Source organism: Pararge aegeria, chromosome 15 (assembly GCF_905163445.1).
Source record: "Pararge aegeria chromosome 15, ilParAegt1.1, whole genome shotgun sequence".
Taxonomy (NCBI): domain Eukaryota; kingdom Metazoa; phylum Arthropoda; class Insecta; order Lepidoptera; family Nymphalidae; genus Pararge; species Pararge aegeria.
Genome location: NC_053194.1, coordinates 2501518 through 2527794, shown reverse-complemented (window position 1 = coordinate 2527794; position 26277 = coordinate 2501518). Strand labels below are relative to the sequence as shown.

At 34.5% G+C, this 26277-nt stretch overlaps 1 protein-coding gene across 1 annotated transcript; it reads left to right on the top strand.

The window, feature by feature from the left end:
- Nucleotides 1-1117: 1117 nt before the first annotated feature.
- On the top strand, nucleotides 1118-25125 carry LOC120629732. Its single transcript, XM_039898734.1, has 12 exons — nucleotides 1118-1560; nucleotides 2825-2892; nucleotides 2975-5530; nucleotides 6148-6230; nucleotides 6783-6834; nucleotides 8181-8373; nucleotides 10243-10419; nucleotides 11770-11887; nucleotides 17741-17953; nucleotides 21251-21346; nucleotides 22847-23061; nucleotides 24610-25125. The coding sequence occupies exons 1-12, from the start codon at nucleotides 1172-1174 to the stop codon at nucleotides 24809-24811; spliced, it is 4362 nt and encodes a 1453-aa protein (XP_039754668.1). The 5' UTR covers nucleotides 1118-1171; the 3' UTR covers nucleotides 24812-25125.
- The last annotated feature ends 1152 nt before the right edge of the window (nucleotides 25126-26277 follow it).

The window sequence follows — 26277 nt, the reverse complement described above, 5'->3', positions numbered from 1 at the left end:
TTTCAGTGTCTGGGTGTTTATATGTATTTTCTAAGTATTTATGTATATATAATTCATAAAAATATTCATCAGTCATCTTAGTACCCATAACACAAGCTACGCTTACTTTGGGGCTAGATGGCGATGTGTGTATTGTCGTAGTATATTTATTATTATTATTATTTATTTAAAATAAAACTTGGCTTTCAAGTAGTGCGGGAGAAGAAAATACCCGTAATTGCCTCTGTAGTAAAGGGTACCTACTAGCATCAATACACATGTCCACATTATACAAGTATTTATACAAGTTTTAGGTAAAACGGGTACAAAATAAATCCTGTAATTTTAATACTGACGATATTCTAAAAAAAGCAGTACCTAGTGGAACATACTTTAGTTCTGAAAACAACACCAAAAGAGGTCTTGTTTGGAGCCTCGAGTTGTTTTCATTTTATAGGTATGCGGAGCGCCCCGATATGCGAAAAAAAATATAAGTTCGTAAGTTTAAGTAGGTACCAACCTACATTTAATTGTTATTCACGGAAATAACGACATGTCAAGTTGCTACGTAAGTTTAGATGATTATTTGGCCGTCAGTAAGTAAACGTAATTTGCGTATTTTATTGAATTTACGTGATCTATTGAATGGCAAACACTTAGTAGCTACTAACAAACCGTGATACCTAATTAAAGGTAAATTCAATAGAAGATCTCATACTAAGCTCATGTGCTTATTTGAAACCCAAAAGTTTTGTTGTCTGTCTGTACGGGCTAATCTTTGGAATGGCCCAATCGATTTTGACAAAACTTTTACCGAAAGAAAAATTGTACGGACGTCCTACGTTAAAAAAGACAATGTACATTTTGACTGATAATGATAATAAAACACTAAAATAATTATTGTAAGAACGCGAATAATTATTGTAAGAACGCGAATTATTGTAAGAACGTCCAAATAATTACTATCCCCGGTTCGGAAATCGGTTGTATCACATCTATGGCCAATTTATGTGAACTTTTGAGACGGAATGAATGATAAACTTTATGGAAATCTGTTTTAGATGCGTGACACGTGAATTTAAAAAGTAAACAACTGTCATTCTCATATGTCAAAAGTTACCGGTAGCCATTTTTGAACGTTTGTTTTTAAAAGTTGAAGAAGTCTTATTTATTGTAATTTGTTAATAAAAATATGAAGAGAACATACAGATCTAAAAAAGAAACTGGGGGTTGTCTGGACCCTCGTGATGTTGTGCTTGCAATGGATGAAAAGGCTTCCGTCTTTGATGCTTTCTATATAAAAAATATTAAACAAACCAAGCGAGAGATGTCTGTCGGAGCGTCAATGTTTGCTGCATCCAATAAAGTCCGTAAAAGGAAATATGTGAAACGGCTGAAGGACCAAGAGCCTATAAGAGACACTGGAGAATCTTCGACAAGATCTGGTTATTTAACTCCGGACAAATCTATACATTTAAAACGAGCGCTTGATCCATTTGATCTTCTTCTGAACTCGTCGTCAACGAATAGTGTAACTTCACAGCCAGTTAATAATGTCTTTAGTCCACTGTGTACCAGAGGGTTAGTTACTACATAGTTTCATTGGTCTTAGTTTCTTTTTTCTTAGATTTATTAGTCTTATTATGTTAATAATAGCCAACAGTAGGAGGCATTCCGTAAATGACGGAGCTGCTTTTATCATCACCATCAACCCATTACCGCTCCCCTACAATGTACAAGTTTCCCTAAGGGTTAGGCCATATTCTATATTTCTCAGTAACACAGGTTTCCTCACAATGCTTTCCTTCACAGTTAAAGCAAATAATATTTAATTAATTAAAATAAAAACGCTCACAATTCCGAAAATGTAGGTACATTTTGGGATTGAACTTGGTCCCCTCACAAGGGAAGTTGAAGCCACTAAGGTATCACATCACATCTATACCCTTCCACCGCTAATTTCTTCTTTTTCAGTTAGCTATTTTCTGAAATATATTTACACTAATCTACTTAACTTGGCAAATCAACCCATTTAATGCTCACACAGAAAAAAAACTGCCCATTGAGTTGTTAATGAATTCATTGGTTCCTAAAAATATATTTTGATATATAATTCAATATAAGTTTTAGGGTTGCAGCGTTAGGGACTTTTTACAATTAAAATATCCTGAATTGGATACTGTACACTATGATTACATTCATGTAGAATTACAGCACTAGATTGGATAGCTAGCCCGTGATGGTATTAGATTAATTTTAACTAGTTCACAGTGAAACACAGCATCATCATCAGTGAAAATTGTGTCCCAGTTGACACACACGTGGTGGAACCCAATGATTAAGTCATAAGATTGATTATGCTTGATTCTGTCTAGCATTGAGCTCAAGTCTAATTAATTCAGTCTTAATTAAACTCATACTTTTTTATTACTTATCAGATGTAAGTAGTAATGGTTATGATATACAAAATAGTTATCCATTTTTGCACAATAAATCTTAACACACAGACTGGTCTGATGTGCATATAATACATAAAAATGGTCAATGCCACAAATATGTTGCTACTTATGTAACATGTATATTGAGATGGGTTATACCTGAATTAAACAAATACAATTTTTATTACTATTACATCAAAAGTTGTTGAGTATCTTAGACTCAACAACTAACTCAACAACTTACTATGTTTGTTAAATGATTTGTGCTGTTGCCACTAGGCTCTTCTTTTGGTATTACCCAGTTGGTAATAAGTTCACAGTTGTAGCTTCATAATCAATATTTATGTTTATGGTTGTCATACAGCAAAAATTGACAACACATATTTTAATTGAATCACTATTTAAAGGAAAGGAAAATCATACAGAAAGAAAAAGCCCTTTAAGAAAAAGTTTCAATTTTCTAGCAGGGAAACAGGTAAGGAGCAATATTGTACAATTTCATTATACTGTAGAATATTAATTTTGAAAGCTTTTGTAATATTTTTAATATTTTTTAGATTCATGTGAAGAAAATGACAGCAGCAAAAGTAATCTAACTCAAAACCTATCAGATGTTCTTAGTCACAAATTAGAAATAGAACAAGAGGAAAAGATTATTCCAGCAGATATAGACCAATCTATTAATAATATAGTTAACGATTTATCCTTATTAGACAAAATACAGAACTTAAATTCTGTGAGTTACTTATCATCAACTGTTAAAGATAATTCGAGTTTGTCACTGGTGAAATCGCCATTATGTAGTACACCATTTCATAAAAAATATAGAGGCAAATCAATTTACAAACTTTCACCCATTTCTTTATGTGATAATAATATAATGAGACCTGAGAAATTTAAGGAAACTTATGAAGTAGAGGATAAAAATTATGAAAATAGTATTAAAAATGCAACTATTTCATTTCAATCTCCAGAACAAAAGAACATGGCTGACATTGAGATTAATTCTCCAATATTGCAGACCAGAGATGTAATTGATAAAAATAAATTGAAAGAAGTAGAAATGCTTAAACACTATAGCCAATTATCATTACTACAAACAAGTGAGGAAGAACCATTCCTGGGCTTCTCAACAAGTACTTCCAAAAGCACACAAAACATACATTTAGAAGCAATAATGAATAAGTATAAAGAAATGAAGAAAAAAACATGTGATGGTCTGCAATTAAGCCTATCTTATGGAGAGATAACTAAAATTGCTGAAATGGACATCAGCAACATGAAGGAAAATAAGAATAATCCATATTCAAATGTAGAACATGATAATGAAGCAAATCCAAGTCCCCATACTACCAATGATTCAATTACAGAAAAATCATTTGAAAACGTAAAAAGCAAACAACTGCTGTCAAATATAATTTCCAAAACAACAAATACACTTGAAAATAATAAAAGCAGAAATGAGATTAGTTTAGGGGATAAAACTATTCAATATCATCAGTTAGAACAAGATAATATAAATGAATCTCTTGATGAAACATCAAGTCTTGCCCATTCAGAAGGTAACAGCATTAATGACTCTGAGTATAGTGTTAATGAACCAAATACTTCTGAACCAATCTATCAAATATATTCAACGCAAAATAATATTGCCGAGAATGAAGTTGAAATTTTTGAACCAAGTCAAACGTATTCAGGAGAAAACAGTTTTAACGAAAATGAACATTCAAATGAAGAAGATTATTCACTATCAAGTCAAGCATATCTGAAAGAAAATAGTATTATCGATGGTGAAATAGATTCAAATGAAGAAAATACTTCAGAACATAAACAAACAGAGCCAAATAGCACTATCATTATAGAATATAGTTTAAATGATAAAAATACTTCTAGTAATAGTACAGATAATGAATCCTTTTATGAATCTTGTAATAGTGAGAATGAAATATCTGAAATGGCAACAGATAATAAAGAACTATTAGTTGTCCTTGAAAGACTTAATGACTCGTTATTTAATAAATATAACACAAAAGAGGCTGATTCGAGTTACGATTCATCACAAAGTGATGAAAGAAATTACGAATCGTACTCTAGTGAGATTAGCAGTAGTAAATATACTAGTATTAATGAAAATGACTCTCTTTTAGAATGCATAAAGTCTTCAAGTGATGAAGAATCTCAGGAAAATGATTTACGAGAGGATATTAAGATGAATTTATCCAATACTGCCGTAAATGAAGATTATAACTACGAAAATAATAAATCTGATGAGGAACCGTTTGTTAGTTTTGTAACAAAAAGGAAAAGAAATGAAATAACTAAAGATTCATTCTTATTATCTTTCGAGGATTCTCCTACCAGTTCAAGTAGTGGCGATTTCGATAAGACTGTACTTAGTAAAAATAAATTTAGTATAGGTAGCTTACAAGAATATAATGATAACACTCTTATAAGTGACGCATGTAAAATTAATAATGTTTCAGCAGATAATATTTGTGATAGCCAATTTTTATTAGAAAAAGAAAATACTATCATTGAAGCTGATGGTCAGAATGAAATACCACAGTTGACAGAAATGAAGAGATCAAGTGGAAACATTGCTGTTTTGAGGAAAAGTTTTAAGTTATCAGATAGTGTTGATAGAAAATCTGTTCCTTCAAGAAATAGGAAGTCTAGGACTATTACAATTAGAAAAAGTAACAAATCAAAAGTATCAATAGATAGTGTTAGTAGACAATCTATTCATGAAGAAAATGATATTCTTTCAAGAAATAGTGTACCTCACACTAATGTCACAACAAGAAAAAGTTCTAGATTGTATAGAGAAAGTCTTAATACAACACCTACATTAACAGCGCAAGAAGTAGCACCTCAGAAATTTGGTGGGAAAACCTGCCAAAATATGGATAATGATATATCTACATGCAATATTAAACAAGGTATAGTCCTAGAGCCTGGCAAAAGATGGGAAAGATCACTGAGTATTTACAGAAGGGTGACCACAATGGGTGATCAATTTGATCAGTCAATATTAGATGAAGAGCAAATAAACAATAAAGGGAGGAAGTATCGTCAAAGTGTCATCAATACTATAGAAATGCAGGACATCTCAGGTATTTTTTTATCTTTAAATAAATTTTAAATTGAGCTTACATTATACTCAGAGATATTTATTGTGTCTACCTGGCAATACATCAATCGAGTTGAGAAATCTAACAACATATTACTAAGACTATTCCAAATAGTCTGGGGTTGGTAACACTGTTGCAGATTTTTTGTGTTCTGTACTTGAACAACAGGACAACTGATGGATGGGTCTGCCTGTCTGTCAGCTGGCTGTATCTCATGAACCGTAAAATATACCATGCCACTCTAATGTAGAATAATCATAAAAAAATATGACAGTTGAAGGTTGTACTTGTACAAGTGCCTGCATGCACTTGCACCATCTAAAGGACTGTTCAGTTGTTTAATCATTTTGAGATAAATGATAGAATTCCAAACAGGCATTTTTTTCATAGTTTTTATTGTTCATGAAATCTGGCAATAGAAACTCATTAGTCAATTCCAATAAGATCAAATAGGGTGACGAGAAGGTAAACAATTTGTAAGCCAATTTGACACCATCAATCAAAGTTTCAGTGTAATGTCAGGTTCATATTTTTGCTTGTAAATTTTAATTTTATGTATATTTTTTTTTATTTTAATAATTGATGCAATTATCTTTCAGTTTCACTTCACAATGAATCAATTAAAAGCCGCAGAAGTACTATCTACTCTAAACCTAGCAGGTCTACCATTAAAATTTTGAGAGTAAGTATCATAGTGGAAGAGCTTGTGGGAAATTTTGACGATGATAATTCATGATTTACGAATGCACGTTTTACGTCCGCGTTTATTACTATTTTTTACGAATCCTGTGGGAACCGTTGGTCTTCATGGGATTAAAAACAGCTTAATCTCCTTTTGACTAAAATCAAGTTAATTGGTTGGTTAGTTAGGGCATAAAGGACGAATAAAGAAATAAACACCCACACTTTTGCATTTATAATAACAATAATTATATAGGTACTTAAACAATATGCACATGGTAAGATTGTGTTGTATGTGCAAATCTAAGAAACTGTCAGGTTTAAGGATTTAGGCTTGTTTTTATTAGTTTTTAAAATTAAATTCTGGGTAGTCTGGAAGCACAGCAAGTATTAATTAGAGGTAACCAAATTTAATATTTAGATTGACTCATTTTTATACATAAACATTAAGATGTAATCAAATAAATTTATAATAAAAATTTTCACCAGTTCCATAAGCTATCAATGTTAAAAATTAGTGTTAAATGTAAGTTCACATAATATATTGTTACAGGAATCTAATGCTTCTAGAATAAGTTTATCTACTACAGCATATGATGATTTAGGTAAGTTTATTATATTCTAAGAATATAAAGCAATGCATGTTGCTGTATAAGGTTTATTCAACAATTTTTCTAAGATATTACATTTGACTGTAATAAAACCTCTAACTCATACACAAAAAATGTGTTTGTAAAAATTAATGCAATGGTGGCGTATCATTCTAAAATTAAGACAAAAATAAAAAGTAAATCTTCTTTTGGTTATTCAAGTCTAGATTTTTTAAAATCTACCGTCGCTAGGGGAAAACACCTAAAAATCAAATAATAGTAGGTGTATTTGATTTTTTTGTAAATACCTAAATACCTACTGGGCCGGCGCGGTTGATCTTTTTTTTATTAATCCAGACTTATATTACCGTAAACACAATATTTCAGAGACATTTCGTGCCTTTAATTTTGAAAGTTAGAAGTTTTATTAAAACGCATGATCTAGTTATCTCATTATCGGACAACCAAGTTACACTCAACATTAAAATTTGAGATTTTTGTACTATTGAAACAATTAAATCACCGGAGTGAGCCCGCTGACTTCAGAAATTGAAAGAATACACTGTCCAATTTTTTTTTAAATTAGGCTTTGGAAATAATGTCTCATATAATACTTATTTGTATCAGTGCCAGCTATTGGTGAACACCATACAAGCCGCTATTTTGAAAAATATTATTAAAATGGGGTAGGTACTACAGGTAGGTCAGGCTTCATACAACAATTTTGAAACCTCTTTCGGTAAAGAAAAACATGGATCAATTTATTTAATTCAGGCAAGATCTGTAATAAAAAAATCTTATGGTAGAAATCAAAGATTAACCTGGCAACTCTGATTATAATACCACGTCGTTCGAATCGAAATTTCTCAGTTGTCTGTGGTGTAGTGCGTCTTTTTCATTCATTCGCGGAAGCGGACGCTGTCGTTAGCGTCGCACATTTGTCCTTAATTTTTATTTTTTGTTATTAAAATAGTTATTGCTATATAACTACATTTATAAGTGTTTCTAACGGCTGCTATTGATAAATCAATAGTGGGACATTTTTACATTGTGTAAACCTTTGTGTTTGACTCGAACTCTTTGACTGCCATTCGTTATCCCTAACGGGATAATAGCTTGGTTTGGCCTTTGTTCCAACAAAAGTCTCTAAAGCAGAGTGCATGCATCTTTCCCTGCAATACACAGGTTAGTTGGACTTAAAAATGTACTCATTCTTATGATATTATTTGAGCATTGTTTGCTTGCGTAGTCTTGATTCTACGTAATCGGATTACTCATTAGGGGAAAGTTCGTCGAACACTCGTCATTCACTTCCTAGTATTGTGGATGACATTGTGTGAAATCTGATGATTTATTTTCAGGATTTTTGACAGAAGACTGTGATGATACGATTGTCGAGCTATCGAAACTCTCGATCATCGACTCTGAGCATGAGGTTACTTTGCTAGACAAGTTTAATGATACGTCGAACCGAATAACCACCGCTCGCGACTACGTCCTGCGACGCTGCAATCAAACGGACGTTATACCGTTTGATGAATGCTATCCAGATCCGTAAGTGTTTTTAATTTTATTTACGCATACATTGCATGTAATCTCACCTTGTAACACTTGGAGAAAATGTGTTTTCATGTCATATTGGGTCAGTGAAAAGCAAGATGGTGGCATGGTAAACATGCAATTTTTTTTGATTTTTTTTTCTCTAAATAATGCCATGAGTGACTGTTTGTGTGACTTAATTATATGAATGAATACATATTATCATATAATTAGATAATCATTACCAAATTATGAATTTCATAATACTGTAGAAGTGTGTCAAATTGAGTAATAAGCTCATTATTTATATAACTACCCTTGTTAATTGCTTGTCAATCATATAAATGACTACCATATTAATATCCTTGGCCTGATTATAGACTGAAGGTAATTTAAGTCATGTTATTTTTTTTTTTATTTAACTTAATAATTCTCTCAACTCTTTCATTTTTAAGCAAAGCAATTTATTCATGACATAAATGTTTTTAAAAATAATAACAGTTTAACAGATGTGTGATGCAACATACATTTTTATGAAATGATTAATCATTAGATTCTGAAATATTGAATATGTATATATAATTAACAATGTAATCAGTTTGTTTGGTTAAGACTGTACACCAAGAATGGCAATTCAGCAGGGGCTCTCTAACAAAGTATTTATATTGGGCAATTATTCATCTGAAATTAAAATGTGTGACTTTTTATGATATTTCGCTCAGCAATACATTATCAGAAGTTAATAGGCTGTAGTAACACTAATACATACATGTACAGTGATTACGAAAGAATTCTAAGTACCTAGAAGTAGAGCTTTCTGGGGGCAGAACTTGTCCGGGGAACTGTTGATATTGTTCTTCTTTGTCTTTCTGCATGTCTGATAATTTTTATTATTTTTTATTCCACTTAAAATAAGACTTTACTGCATCTCACCTTCAGGGCTAGGTAGGAGACGAAAATTATATACCCCGATTATAACCCCTGACAAGGTATATAATTAATGTGTCCACGTGCTAAGTACTGGAACATGGAAAAGGAGACACATATTTTATTTAGATATTATTTCCAATTGTTCGTATGGTACTCTTGAGAGTTGATAAGGCTGTAGGAGAATAATTGTTCCCCGGGGATATAATTGTCTCCTGCCCATGCTTGCCAGCTGGGGGCAATTGATGATACAGTCTAAGATGATAATGGGCAAAACATCTTGGAGGTATAGCAGTAACAAGAAACCCATATTCCCAATTGGTTTCTGCACAAATTACTTGTTTTTTTGCACAGCTTGCACACAACAGCTTGCATTCCTAATACCTCCTGCCAGGAATCAATCTGTGGGTCTCCTACATATAGGAAAATGGTGCTCATCATTGTGTCAGGGAGGGAGGTGTTTGAGAGATTATTGTGTTAGAATAAGAATACCAGGCTAAGAAGCTGCTTGACCCAAGTGGCACAAGATTTTGGTATTTGGAACTCCCTCGTAAAAGATCTATGTCAAGCATTAGTTGATATGATAATGATGTTGAAGAAGAATAACAAATTTTACCCTCTTCCTGACTCGCTCTTATTTTGTGTTATTAATTTTAGGGTTCAGTAACCAAAAAGTAAAATCCCACTCTTCCCACACAAGACACTGCTGTCCATCTGCGTGTTACCAGTCTGTATCTCATGAACTGTGATGGTTAGACTTAGAGCATAGATGTTTTCCAGTTGCTGCTGTAACAACAAATACTATAAAATACCAGGCACCCATAAAACAGACATGATTCTTCTTTTGTCTTTGTTTTTCTTTGTGTTTTGTTGCAATATAGTTTAGTCTAGCTATAATGCTAAGGAACCCTTAAGTGCGGGAGTGTAGTTTAAGTGTATTCCCCAATCTCTTCGTAGGGTTCTGAAGAACTGCCGCAAGATCGGCGAGGGTGTGTACGGCGAGGTATTCCTGTGGCGCGCTGCGGATGGGAGGGCTCGCGTGCTGAAGATAGTGCCTATAGCTGGCGACACCAAAGTCAATGGAGAGAGCCAGAAGGACTACCACGAGATTATATCTGAAATTGTGATTGCTATGTGAGTACCGCTTTACTTTTATGGCAAATGCTGAACAACCTTTCAGTCTGGTGTTACAGACAGACATATACCTAACAATAATGAGAAGTATCTTATATTGTAGAAGATTCTTCTTTCTTTTTCCAACTTGCATTAATAAAGTTATCACTGGCAAAAAGTTCAGATGACAGGTCTTACCTGAAGATAATGTACTATGGTTTCCTTTGTTTTAATAGTTTACGGACAAAGCAGATTGCCCACCTGGTGGCAACTTCTTTCTTCATTCTTTCTTCGCAGGGCATGCCAGCAATATTGCAATGTGTCACCCTGTGTCTATCAATGTGAGGCATAGGTGTTATGCCACATGTGCCTATAATTATATTTGTGTGTAGTTAAAATTGTATTGTAATGATAGATTTAGTGAAAAAGACCTAAGGAACCTTTTTATAAGTGATATTGTTATGTTCACAAAAAGGACTGGTGGTAGAAGGGATGCTGCAACCAGATCAACCTGCGTCTCAAATAAGTAATAGGGTAAAAAGGTCCACATATAAGGCAGATCACCTGTCTGGTAATAGCAGGTTCCTCAATAAGTAAAATACTATTGAATTCCCGATATTATACTCTTGAAACAATGTTTTCATGTATTCTGGGGCTGTTAACCTCGTAAAACGAATTTTATTTATGATCGTTCAAACATAAGTTCATTTTAGAGTTTCTTTATCATGTAGAAATTTCGGGCAAACAATATTGTTATTATTGCCTATTCTTTGAACTTTACTGACTGTTTTGTTCCTTATCTGTTTAATGGGCTTAAATAATTTTACTTTTACTCCAATGTTCAGATAAATCAATCCATAGACTTTCGGAAGCTCTTTGACGAATTCACGAATGCTACATATTTTTATAAATATGTGTGTACACAACGTAGGGTCTTCATTACTAGATAATAATGGCATAGCTGAAACGATCTCACGACTCACGAAATGTGGGATTTAAAAATATCTCACGTGAGATTGGGATATTGGGGAGGGGGTTGAATAAAATCTCACGACATCTCACCAGCAGGGCTAGCACGGGCGGGAGATAAAAATTATATCCCCCGATTATATCCCCTGACAAGGGATATAATTCACGTGTCCACCTGCTATAGCACGGGAACATGGAATAGGAAAAGTTTAGTGCCGTTAATGAATACACATATATTATTTGGATATAATTTCCACTTGTGCGCCAGTGCTATGAGAGTTGATATAATTGTCTCCTGCCCATGCTAGCCGTGCAGCGGGGAAGGGAGGGACAGAAAATTAAAAAAAACCCCTCGCGTAATTTATGGACGCCCCGTTATAATAATTAATGTTTTTGCTTCAGGGAATTGAGTGCACTGCGCGCTCCTATAATCGATATTGAAAAACATTTAGATGAAGGGCAGGGTGTCGAAACTTTGGATTTACATTCTGTAGAGAATGCCACTGATGTTTTCAATGAGGTAAGTGATATTATCATTTTACTATTGTTTAGATATTGTTTGGTACTATTGTTGACGCGTTGATAGCCCAGTGGGTAGGACTTCGACTTCACTTTCGGGGAAGGGAGTTCGAAACCTGGCACACACCTTTTAATTTTCTAAGTTATGTGCTTTTTAAGTAATTAAAATATCACTTGCTTCGACGGTGAAGGAAAACATCGTGAGGTAACCTGCATACCTGAGAGTTGTCCATAATGTTCTCTAAGGTACGTGAAGTCGCACAAAATGAATTACGAGCGAAGCCGCGCGGACATCTTTGAAATTTGGTATGCATGTCACCTATGCTATGGAAACGACGTGTACTTTCTATACCGATCTCTCAGATATTTCACGTGGTAAGGTTGGACCCAATTCCGAAGTCCACGCAGACGGAAGTCGCGGGCAGAAGCTAGTGTTAATATAAAAGTACATAAATAATGAATTCCCTATAATGCAAGCTACTATTTATTGCGATTTATTATTTTTATATTTTATATTTCAGATGACCAAACCAAGACCTTTTTGAAATTACTTTTACTTTTACGTTGCATAATTTAGTTTGGCATAGTTTAGATAAGTTAATAAATATACTACGACAATACACACACCGCCACCTAGTCCCAAAGTAAGCGTAGCTTGTGTTATGGGTACTTAAATAACTGATGAATATTTTTATGAATAATATATATCTATAAATACTTATATTATAATATACATATAAACACCCAGACACTGAAAAACATTCATGTCTTTCACACAAACATTTTCCAGTTGTGGGACTCGGAAAGCAGGGTCGCTGCCCACTGCGCCAATCGGCCGTCAAACTATACTACTTGTTGTATTTGTTGTGTTTACTTTGTTTTCTTCCGATATTTATTCAGATTCCGTACATAACATATTATAGTCATCATAAATAAACAAATTTTTTGATGAATTTACCGGAATTTCGCAATTGATTTGCATTTTCCTGCCATTGTATTGTAATTCATGCGAACAGGAATTCCTGATGGAATTTGATTGAGTCGTCGATCGATATAGTTTGAAGATGTACTATACTGTTTCCTCTGCCAAGAAAACGACATTGACATTGCAACTGTGCTCAGTTTGAATCTTATTTAACGTAACTTCCTCATCCAACTACCTCTATAAGATGCGACTTTGTTGCTAAACCTAAAAGTCGATATAAACGATCGAGAATAGAACGGAGATAAATTAGTGATATCTTCATAAATTATTTCTAAAATTACTGTTTTCCTTATCCTAAGTTTGCCTGGCGGAAATCGATGCTAAGCGATACGGCCGCCTTTTGTATGCTACTTCTGTTTTTTTAACTTGTATTGTGCAAATAGAGTTTAAATAAATAAATCATCATCTTCATCGACCCATTGCTGGCCCACTACAGGGCACGGGCCTCCTCTCAGAATGATAAGGGTTTAAGCCGTAGTGTCCCCCCTCCCCCCCACGCTGGCCCAGTGCGGATTTGTATTTGAGAACATCATAGAGTACAGTACCTATCTTTATTTCTTTTATTCATTATAAATAACGCAAACCGACTTCAAATTAGAACAGAAGTGTGGATGTATGAGATGTTACGATAAGATTAAAAAATCATGCTTACTAAACATTACATAGACAAAACCAGTTTCATACTCATGTCAGTTGCTTTTAATTTGTGAATCATACAAATTCTAAGTTGTCCGGTGTACGACCTTACAGTATTACATTATATTGTGTGGAAAATTCCGCATATTTTCTGCTATCTTTAAATTTATTTGATATCTATTTGGGAAGTTATTTCAATCATTATGTTTACACAAAATATTAAACATTTCGCACGCACGCGCGTGTGAAATGCACGATCTATTGTTGGATGTGTGTCTGCGAAGGTAAAAGTTTTTATTTCCTTATAGCTCGAATCTTAGTTCAGGTTAATACTACTAATATTACAAAGAGGAAATATTCTTTTTATTGTTTGTACCGATCAGTCTCCGAAAATAGTATTATTACTATTTATCAATAGAAAGCTAAGTTATCAGAAAGTAACATACATCCCTACTGATATTATAAATGTCAATGTAAGTTTGTTTGTTACGATTTCACGCAAAAACTACTAAACCGATCCTCATGAAACTTTGTACACATATTCTTGGAAGTGTTAGAAGTAATATAGGATACTTTTTATCCCGACATTAACCTCGGTTTCTTTGGGAGAGGGGATGAGTGTTTGACGATTTAACACCATAACTCCGACAAACTATAACCGATTTAAAAAAATATTTTTGTAGTATATAATATGGGTTTAATTTTGCCCAAACTGTGGTTGGAGATAGAGGACTGAACTCCTCAGCGGACATCAGCAAACCCCTCATTTAAGGCTTAGCGATACTGAATACTTTAATTTGATTTAGCTCTACAACTAAATTTAATGCCGCATAAAGAAACAAAATCAAACGCAGACAAAGTCGCGGGCAACAGCTAGTAGACTATAATTTGCGAGCTATATATAACATAGGCTATAATTAGCGTGTCTCGAATTTGTAAATCATCTGTAAGGGATGCTTTAAAGTTAAAAAAAAAACAAACAAACGCGGATGAAGTCGCGGGCAACAGCTTGTGAGTTTAAGAAATTATTAATTTCGAAATGACCTCTGCCGGTAATCTAATCTGGCACCTCCTAGCGCTCGAGCAGGCGAGCAGGTGTGTTTATTTGTTTGTTACTTATGTTCGGCTAAACAACTGAATTCATGTTGACGACATTCTGGATTTTTAAATACATTGAGTTAAAGGAATTAAAATAAACATTGAATCATCTATTTTTTTGAATCATTTATTTCCTTTCAGTTAGAGAGTAGTTTTCGAGTAGTTATAGGTCTACTTTATAAGCACTTTTGAAACGTCGAGTATGTCTGTTGGTAGTGACTCTACCACCGGTTCGGAAAGCAGATTCTACCGAGAAGAGCTCTCAATCAACATCTATATATATAAAATAAAGTTGTGTTAGTTACACATTTATAACTCGAGAACGGCTGGACCAATTTTTATGATATTTGATTTTTTGGATTCCTCTTAGACCGGAATAGGATTATAAGTATTAAAATATAACATTCATCAAAAAACAAATGATCGGCGGGACAGCTTGTTTACAATATTTTTTCTATCTTGCGGGAGATGAGAGCTGAGCGCCGCCACCCTGTTCAAAGGTGCATAAAGCAGGAAGATGGGATAAAATGGAAAAATCCTATGCCATTATGGAAAATTCCACTATGCCATTTTTCCAAACTACCTTGTCGTTAAGAAATTCACCAATTGTATTGTAACCTCGCTGCAATAAATGTGTTTCAACGCACTGTGGCAGGTCAAGAAATATCCAGCGACTCTGCTTTCTTAGCCCAAGGCAGTGAATTCGATTCCCACAACTGGAAATTGTTTGTGTGATGAGAATTAATGTTTTTCAGTGTCTGGGTGTTTATATGTATATTAAAAGTATTTATGTATATTATTCATTAAATATTCATCAGTCTTCTTAGTACCCATAACACAAGCTACGCTTACTTTGGGGCTAGATGGCGATGTGTGTATTGTCGTATATTTATTTATTATTTATTTATCTTAGGAATCATTTCATAATATTTTTTTAATTTAATAATTTTAATTACTAAGGTATACATTATCTCATCGCAATAAATTAAAGCTTGCAATATTCGAGACTATATAGATAAGGTTTGATCGGTCTGACCCATTTTTGTTATCAAAAGTAACGATTAATCGTATAACCACGTAATACGTACAAAACGAATATAATAACTGATTCGTCAGTGTTATGCTTTTGGCTATTTTGTAATTATAAGACAATGCAAAAAAAAATTAACAAAAAAAAAACCGACTCCTGCAGATAATCAATGTTTTATGAACTAAAAGGTAAACAAGTTGTTGTATAAATTAATAATGTGCTACAACTGTTATTACTAAATTAAAATAGTAATACTAATACTAATAATTATGTCCGAACGAACATCTGTGCGTGCATCTTGTATATGCTCCATATACAATATATACGCATATGTACTTTTCATACAGATATTGCAGTTGGCATACTTTCGCAATAATAACTTTAGTATGGATGAAGTGGTTTATAATATATCGGGGACGGCCGACTGGCTCTGTGGGCAGCGACCCTACTTTCTGAGTCCGTGGGTTCGATTCCCACAACTGGAATTTTTTTGTGTCTGGGTGTTTATCTGTATATTATAAGTAATTATGTGTATTATTATATTTATAAAAAAATATATATTCAATAGCTATCTCAGTACCCATTACACAAGCTACGCTTACTTGGCTAGATGGCGATGTGTGTATTGTCGTAGTATATATTATATATAAGTAAATCACTGAATGACTGTTTAAATTTCCATATATTAATTATTACTTACGCATATGTGTATTTACAAGGTAATTACAATTATTTATGTTAGTATTAACGATGACGCAATACAAGTGAAACTGGAATTAGTGTGAATCATACTACAACGTGATTAGTTTTTGTTATCTTTTATTAAACGTATGTACATACGTGAGATGAGCATTGACTTTTTTATCAACACTTTGTGATCGACTTGTGTATTATTATAAGCCTTTTGATTTGTTTTTATGGATCTGTTAGACAAAGGCGGATCGTAATTTTATCAACATTAAATGAGACGATCAGCAAATATAACATAGATAAATATTTAGCGCAAATAATGTCATTAAACAAATAGCCTACATACGTAAAGGCGAGCGTCGTAGACAGTATGGGCGTCTTGGTATATGTTTGATTCATCATCATTGTTATTGTACTGATGTTTCCATAAATCCTGCGGGAACCGTACACTTTTCCGGGATAAAAAGTTGCTTTTTTGTTAATCTAGGATATAATATACATACCTCCATTCCAAACTTCATTGAAATCTGTACAGTAGTTTTTTAGTAAAAGAGTAACAAACATCTATCCATCCGGCCACACAAACTTTTGCATTTATAATACATATTAGTAGAAAGGATTCCGTGGCCCCATAAGGAGCAACGTGCAAACACTACGCTAATACATACTCTTACTTATCCAAGCCCTTGTTTTTTTTTAATATTCCACTACAAGAGTACCGCCATGTGAAGTAGTGTTGAGTCCGATACCACCGTTATTGTTCCGATAGTCGTTTAAGTCAATGGTCTTCTCGCGTAAAGCTCCTACCAACATCTTTAGAAGCTTTCGCTTGGTTGTTGGATCACGGGTCGGATACAGAAGGCAGTAGTCCTCGAAACTACTCCTCCTCACTCTTGAGTCCTGACCGCCGGTTTCTTGGGAATTCGAAAGCCTCGCAAGCGAAAAATTGATGATTTTTTTAGAATTGTTAACAGAGCTGTTTTTATTTATATAACTTGACATGTTAAGAATGAAAAAAAAAAGAAATTGAGGAGAATACAATACAAAAATAAATAACACAAAGGCAAAAAAAACAAACCAGATTAGATTTATGTATGTTTATTTATATTATGTTTTGACGACCGAGTGGCGCAGTGGGCAGAGACCCTGCTTTCTGAGTCCAAGGTCGTGGGTTCGATTCCCACAACTGGAAAATGTTTGTGTGATGAGCATGAATGTTTTTCAGTGTCTGGATGTTTATCTGTATATTTTAAGTATTTATGTGCATTATATACATAAAAAAATATTCATCAGCTATCTCAGTAGCCATAACACAAGTTAAGCTTACTTTGGGGCTAGATGGCGATGTGTGTATTGTCGTAGTATATTTACTTTTTTATTTCTTGAAGTAATAGTAAAATTTGTTCTAACTCCAGGTTCTAGCAGTACGCTGTGTATACGGTAGCTATCCGTCCCGCTTGCTCGACCTGTGGGAGTTGTATGACGAGTGCAAGGGCTCCGAGAACGACAATCCAGCCATATTGCCCGTGGAGCAGCAGTTCATGGTGCTGGAGCTGGCCAACGCAGGCGAAGATCTCGAGAGCTACCAGTTCCACAACGCAGAGCAGGCGTACGCACTCTTCAAGCAGGTGATTATCGGACTTATGAAGTTTTACATGACTTTTAATATATCGCACCTTTAGAATAGCCATAATGACTAATTTTTAAAAAACTATGATGCTCGGAAGTCAAATTAATGTAATTAAAAAAAAAATATCTTAGCAGAAATTTTAGATTTTATAAAATTGCAAAACTATAATTAATATATATTGAAAATTCAAATTAACAAATCCGGTGAACGTTTTCCCGCGAATGGTTATCTATCTACCTATATATATTTAAAAGAGAAAGTGTGTGGGTATGTTCCGTATAGGCTCCGAAACGGCTGGAGCGATTTCAATGAAACTTTCAGGGAATCTCCGGATTGACCTGGCGAGTAATCCTGTAAAGTTTGGTGACGATCGGAGCACTCCTATTTTTGAACTGTCAAACTGTCAAATACAGCTTTTATTTACTATGATGATATTCTATTGTTGGGTGTACATGGGTGTAGATAATGATTTTCCCCCGCTCGAGAAGAGAATAGAAGAGAATGAATACAGAGAGAAATAAATGATTTAATATATTATGAGACTCAAATTGAAAATTGAATTGAATTGAATTAAATAAAATAAAGCAAAATCTAGCCCGGCGAAGCGGGCTGGGTACGCTAGTTTAAAATAAATGTTTGCCGCGAAAGCGCCGAAGCAAATAAAAACAAGAATTTTGGATTAAGCCAATTCTAAGGGTGCTATATTTTGAGTAGTAGTAGAGCTCATACGGGAAAGTAGAACCGTTATGCTTGTTACTGCCGCTAAGCAGAATCGCTCTTTGTTTGTTGCTGTACTTCCCTGCAGGGCTAGCACACGGGCAGGAGATAAAAATTATATCCCCCGATTATTTATTTATTTATAGCACACGGGTAGGAGATAAAAATTATATCCCCCGATTATTTATTTATTTATTTATTTATACTCTTTATTTGCACACAAATAAAAATACAGAAGAAGAATAAAAAAATACACAGACAGTAGAAAATAAACAAAAGGCGGCCTTATCGCTTTGTAGTTAGATTATGTCCCCCTAACAAGGGATATAATTAAAGTGTTCACTTGCAAAGCATGGGAACATGGAATAGGAGAAGTTTACCCCCGTTTATTATTACACATATAATATGTGGATATTTTATCCACTTGTGCGCCAGTGCTCTGAGTTTTGATAAAGCTGTGGGAGAAGATAAATTTATATCCATTCCCCTGGGATATAATTGTCCCCTGCCTATACTAGGCATGCTGGACGAGCTCTGTCACTAAAAAGTCTACTACTACATCTGATGGACACAGAGCGTCACTTTGTAGGACATATTCCTGAATCCGCCAATTATTACTATAGAAAATATACATTAGGGAATTTTAAATATGCGCAAAAGTTTATTTTGGGTGTTAAAAAAAATTCAGTGAAAAGATGAGCCCTTAATTTTAATATTAAGATTGTCCTCATCGCATTTTTTTAAATTCCCATAAGAATAAAATGGGAAAAATTTTTTTCGCTTCTTCTGATTTTTGTACCGTTCAAACGACTGATTGACTTATAAGTCGCGGTTTTAATCTTTATAGAGAATTGAGCGCTCTACAAAAAATGGTTTTGATAACATTTTTTGATTTGTCCACGCGTTCAAAAGTTATCCAAGGTCAAAGATTATTTTTTTAAAAATTTTGTTATCTAATAATGATTTTAAATTAACATCCTCTACATGATATCGCTGCTCCATTAATGTAGAGCCCTCTCTAGTTTTAATAGCATAAAGCATATTCTTTTTAATATAGATCGGAACATTGTCATCAAATAATGAGATTGTGGCCAACTCGTCATTTAAATACCACTTCACACCAGTAAATCCTCTATCACCGTCTTAATGAGACGTTTTTGTTTGATTTGCAATTTTTTCTTTTGGTTTTGTGTTTATTGTGTTTTATTTTTTTGCTCCTAATTGTTTTTAATTACAGCACATTGACTGCATGAGTTTATGGATGACTTCGGAGGATGAGTGGATTTCTAGTATCAAGTTGCACTTCTTGACTAGATTTTCACTTATCCTTCGCGGTTGTCGCGCCCTGCTTCAGGTGTTTCAATGTTTTCTGTTTACTTAGTTTTTTTTTGTGTTCGTAGTACGCAAATTTGTGTTTTTTTTTTTGGTTTCGTTAATTGTGGCATGTGTGTTTGTTATATATTAGTATGTCGAAATGATAAACCCCAAAAAATCATCATGTTTAATACAAGATTGTCATTTTTTTTCATTTTTTTCCAAGTTGTGTTTATATTGCTTAAATCTATATATTTAAAAGCAAGTTGTGTTAGTTACACCATTTATAACTCAAGAACGGCTGGACCAATTTTTATGATATTTGATTTTTTGGATTCCTCTTAGACCGGAATAGGATAATAAGTATTAAAATATAACATTAATAAAAAAAATTCATAAAACTCGTATTTGTATTAAATTGAATTGTACTGAACGGATGTACAGACGTAAAACGAATCGCAGGAAGTCACTGGGTTCAAGCCGCACACAAATGTATATAGTGTGGAAATATTTGCAAATGATTCCGCAGTGGTGTATGTCTTGTGATTGACATAATGATAAATTAAAGTTATCTTCTTTGTCTATAGAATACAAAAAAATTGCTCTAGCTTCATAGCTAAATAAATTTACTGTGATATGGTGATAACAAAAAAAAATACCCGGCTAAGTTGTGGGCTCTTCTTAGACCAGGGCGCGTTTGGAACCCTCGTAGCTATAGGTTTAAGTTGGCGAACGAAGTTATCACCATCCTCTTACTATTATGTAAACATGTATGTATAAACGCTTCATAAGTGCCTGTGTTTAAGCCTACATGAATAAAGAAATTTTGAATTTGAATTTACCGTTTGGTGACGGTAGATCAGAACACAGTTGTCACCACCCATCCTCATCGCGTGGGTGTCGTACGGGGCGACTAAGGTATTATAACGGAGAACGAGCCGCAACTCTGTGCTACTACTACCATCTACTGCAATGATTATTGGCCAACCCTCACGTTGGGAGTGGTCTTTTGCCCAACAGTAGACTGTTATATGCTTATCGTTTCCTCTCTAGTTGACCTTATATTATCCCACTTCTGATGTTGAAGCATTTACTTAAAAAGAAGAATCTTAACTTTCGGTAAAAAAAACAATAGCTTTCTGTATTTAATACCAATTCTATGTCAATTCTATCAATGCTAATAAATTTAAACTGTGTGCCAGTAAATTTAAGTGAATGCGAATAGTGTTTTTATTTTATTTTCAAAATAACATTTGTTTTCCAGGTGGCTTTCGGTCTAGCGGTTGCTGAGGAGTCTTTCCAGTTCGAGCATCGCGATCTTCACTGGGGAAACGTATTAATAGCACCCACTGAGCAGAAGGTAAAGATAAATTACTAGATAATAAACTCATGACTTTCAAGCGTTTTGATATTCTGAAATCATCAAAGCTATCAAACAGTGCAGTTATGGATATATTTGCTCTCAGGCTGTTTCATTTAAATTCACGTTAAGCTGCATACCTTTATGATACCTAATTTCTAACAAAATTATAAATGCAAATTTTAGTTTCGTTGTTTGTTACACCTTACCGCTTTAACTTCTCAACTGATTATCATGAAATATACAACGTGTAACGGAATTGCGAAATACTCGCGAAGGGTGTATGAGTATATTTCATAATGACCCTGTAAAAATATTAAATCAAAAGAAGCATATTTATTTTTCCATACAATGGAATTCAAAAAGTGTTTACTTATGACAACCCTATTAAAGTTAAGACTGACTCGTGCATAGTACCTACGAACTTATATGCAAATTAGAGGATAGTACGTAATTTTACGACCATTCAAAGTTTTCTATCCACGTTTTTGATTCGTACCGCGAATGTGGAACACCGTCTCGGCAACTGATTGTCCTACCTTGCGAGAAAACTTCTCGTATTCTATTACAGTTCTAACGGGGGCTTATCATTATACACTTATATTATTTGGATGTTATTTCCACGCGTGCGCCAATGCTCAGAGCTTAGGCTGAGGAGAAAATAAAATTCTTTCCCTGGGGAGAAAAATGCCTTCTGCACGTGCTACCCTTGCTGATCACCACCAGCACGGGTAGCACGCACACACACATACATAATAAATAAATAAAAAATAAATAAAGCCTTTATTGCTGATATACAGTATGTACATTATGTAAATATAAATTATTAACACTCATATCTCGCATTACTAATCCGCGCGTCTGTTGACGCATAGACCTCCTACAGGTGTTTCCATGTGTGTTTCCACACACACACATACATACTAAATCGCAAACCATGAAGATGGCACATCATCATAAGATTTTTCCCCTACTAATGATGATGATAATATTATAAAAATATTAGAAATAGCGGTGCCAAGATGCCATATCTTGGTTAGGACTTCACAATTTTTGGAGTTAAGTGGGAAGGGAAACCTGCATGCCTGTTAATTCTCTATAATGTCCTGCACGACTAGCACAGGCCGGAGATTAAAATTATATCCCCCGATTATATCCCCTGACAGGAGATATAATTAACGTGTCCATCTGCTAAAGCACGCAAACATGGAATAGGAGAAATTTATTATTACACATATATTATTTGCATATTATTTCCACTTGTGCGGCCAGTGCTCTGAGAGTTGATAATGCTGTGGGAGAAGATACATTTTTATCCTTTCCCCGGGGATATAATTGTCTCCTGCCCATGCTAGCCGTGTTGTGGTGGACAGTCTAAACCCGTGTCCTGTTCAGTTCTGATAATAGTTTGATAATACAGCCTAAACTCTTTAATGGTTGATAATGAGAATGATGATGTAGCTAAGTGCAATTGGTCCTGATTGTGTCGTGTGGTTTCAGTACGCGACGTTCGTGCTCCGCGGGCGCACGTACCGCGTGGCCCGCCGCGGGGTGGCCGCCACCATCATCGACTACTCGCTCTCCCGCCTGTCTCTCCAGCTGCCATCCGCAGACACCGCCGCGCTGTACAACGACCTGGCAACCGACGACGGGCTGTTCGACGCCGTGGGAGACTACCAGTTCGAGGTGTACCGCCTTATGAGGGACAAGCTTGGGTGAGTTATCATCAGCATCCACAGGCTAGTTAGTAGTAGTAGTATAAAAAGAATGAAGGTAAAATTCAAATAATTAAACAAATTACGACAACTAAACCTATAAATTGCACCCATATGCAGCAGAAACTGATGAATGTTAAAATATAAAATGTAAATTTTTGATGTTGGAAAAGAGCAACTGCTGAGTTTCTTGCCGGCTTCTTCTCGGTAGAATCTGCCTTCCGAACCGGTGGTAGAGTCACTACACACGGACAGACTTGACGTTTCAAAAGTGCTTGTATTAGGCCTACTTGAAATAAATGAATTTTGAATTTTGAATTTTTGAAACAAAATGGTCTTGGGTGAGGTATCATTAGCATCCACAGCCAATTAAGTCCCACTGCTGAGCACAGACCTCGTCTCTCACATTTCTACAAAATAAACCCAAAGTAGTATAAAAAGAATGAAGGTAAAATTAAAAATAATAAACAAGTTACAGTAACAAATAAACAACAACGACAACTAGACCCATAAATTGCATCCATATGCCGCAGAAACAAAATGGTCTTGGGTGAGGTATCATCTGCATCCACAGGCTATCAACATCCCACAACAGGGCACAGACCTAGTACAACCCTCACATTTCTACAAAATTAAAAAATATAAAATTAAACAAGTTACGACAACTAAACCTATATACTGCACTCATATGCCGCAGAAAATGGTGGCGACTATTAATGCTGGCTATATTAATCATCCGTAGTCTATTAACATCCCACTGCTGTGCTAAGCTCTAACAGCAGACACGATTTTAGAGCATTATTGACCCACCATGCTGCTCCAAAGCGGCATTGTTGACTTTAAGGACTATTACCACAAGTAACTATTTCTCTGGCATAGTGGTGAGGGCTGCGATCTTGGAGAGGAGGGGAGGGAGTAGAGGTCCTGGTTCGATAACCGGCAAGAGAAATTTAAAAATTTATAGAAAGAAGAGAAGAAGAGAAATGTAAATATAATATTACTGCCGTGCAGATGTTTATTTAATTGAAAACTGCTGAGATTGAGTGTGTGAAAAGCCGTGGGTTCGATTCCCACAAATGAAAAATGTTTGTGTGATGAACATCAATATTTTTGAGTGTCTGGTGTCTGTTCTTTACAAAGTTATTCATCAGTTATCTTAGTACCCATATCACAATTCACAAGCTACGCTTACTTTGGGACTAGATGGCAATGTGTGTATTGTTGCAGTATATTTATTTATTTATTATTATACTAAATTATTGATACTACATATACATATATAAATAAATAAATATACTACGACAATACACACATCGCCATCAAGCCCCAATGTAAGCGTAGCTTGTGTTAGGCCTGCTCTCTGAGTCATGAGGAAAAAATGGGTTTATACAGACGCTTTGACGACTGACAGTAAATCCAATATTATAAGGAGGAAATGTTATTAAACTTTTCTAACTTTGGGCAGGAAGTTGGCGAGTTCTATCCACCAATCACACCGTAGGGAACTGTCAAATATGCTAATATATTTTCAATTTTTTTTTGTTTCAGTAATGATTGGAAGAATTACGAGCCCTACACGAACATACTGTGGCTGCACTACACTGTGGATAAAATGATAACGGCCCTCCGCTACACCAGGACCAACACGAAGATTCACAAACATTACATTGCCAAGCTGAAGGAGATCAAGAATCGAATCCTGGACTACGGGAGCGTGGTCCAGTACGTCCTTACTGACAACGAACTATAAGAACGAATTAAAATTATGCTAGATTAACAAAAATTTAACTATAAATGTAATTTTTCACATATAATATTTCAATATGGGTGACATTACTACTCGTAGCACTTTATGCGATTGTTATAAAAGTATTCCTGACACAAATCTCTTGAATTATGATGATGTAAATAGTAACGTTTGCTTTGATAAATTTGTTAAAGTTTTAGCTAAAGGTATTATTTACAATATTGTTATCGCATTGAACCAATATCAGCAGAGAGGGGCCTTCTTACAAAAGGTAGTGCCTTTGTTCAGGTTAAATAAATTCAAATACTATATACTAATATTGTGGTTTTATTTATATCTATTTTACCTGGATACTAATTGTATTACTTTTTCAATGAACAATAAGCGTGAAACTCTTCATCGTCATCGTACGCTTCCCATGAGTTATAACATCATAACATATGTATGTAGGTACATATATATATATATATATATATATAGGCATATACCTATGTATATATATATATATATAATATATATATATATATATATATGTACCTACATAGATTTACCATTCATTTTATCGGCAGTGCCTCCTCTTGTAGTTAAGTTGATGCTTCCAGGTACTTAAGTTTAAATTAGTAACTTTAAAGGCAAAAAACCGTTTTAGCCGTTTATCTCATAATAGTATCGTGGGATATTTTAATAGGTACCGATATTTGATAGGAATTAATTATATGGCACCGTAATCATTTCTATACCCTTATTCCAAGATATGCTCGCTTGCCTCAGGAACCGTTAGCGAGTATTGAAATAGTTGTCCATCAGAGTAAAATGGATCTTATAGATTTTTTTTAAAAGCTCAGCTTTGCCTGCCATTCTTCAGCTACAACATTCGTAAAATAAAATCTGAAGTACGAGAATTACGAGTTCAATCGACCAAAATAAAGCCTATTTTACTTTGACGGTATAGAGTTCGATATGCGAAAACGATTGTGAGCGTACAAATCTTGTACTAGGGTGACTGAATTAAAGAGAGCGTGAGAATATTCAGGAGGGCCATTGCGCATTATAATTTTATTTGGTCTATTCATGGAATGCATCAAGTGGTCGACTGGTGTTGTAACGTATTAGTTGTAGCCCGCGACAGCGTTCATATTTGTTTTGTTTATTTCCTTCACATTCACACAAGTATAATCCAGCGGGTTTATTAAAAAAATTACCCAACCTTACGTTTGTCTCAGAAGGGAAGGTTTGGGATGGGAAGTAAGGCGTTCCACTGTGTAAATCGATAGGTATTTGTTTCTTCATATAATTTTTTCATAGCGATTGAAACAATATAATCAGTGAAATTGTAGCCAATTTTAATACGAACGTCTTGTTTCCGCAACTGATACAAAATACGTTTATTCGGATTACCTACTGACTGAATAGGACCAGGTAGTCACTAATTTTAAACGTACGTTTGTTACTGTATCCTAAAAAGTAGT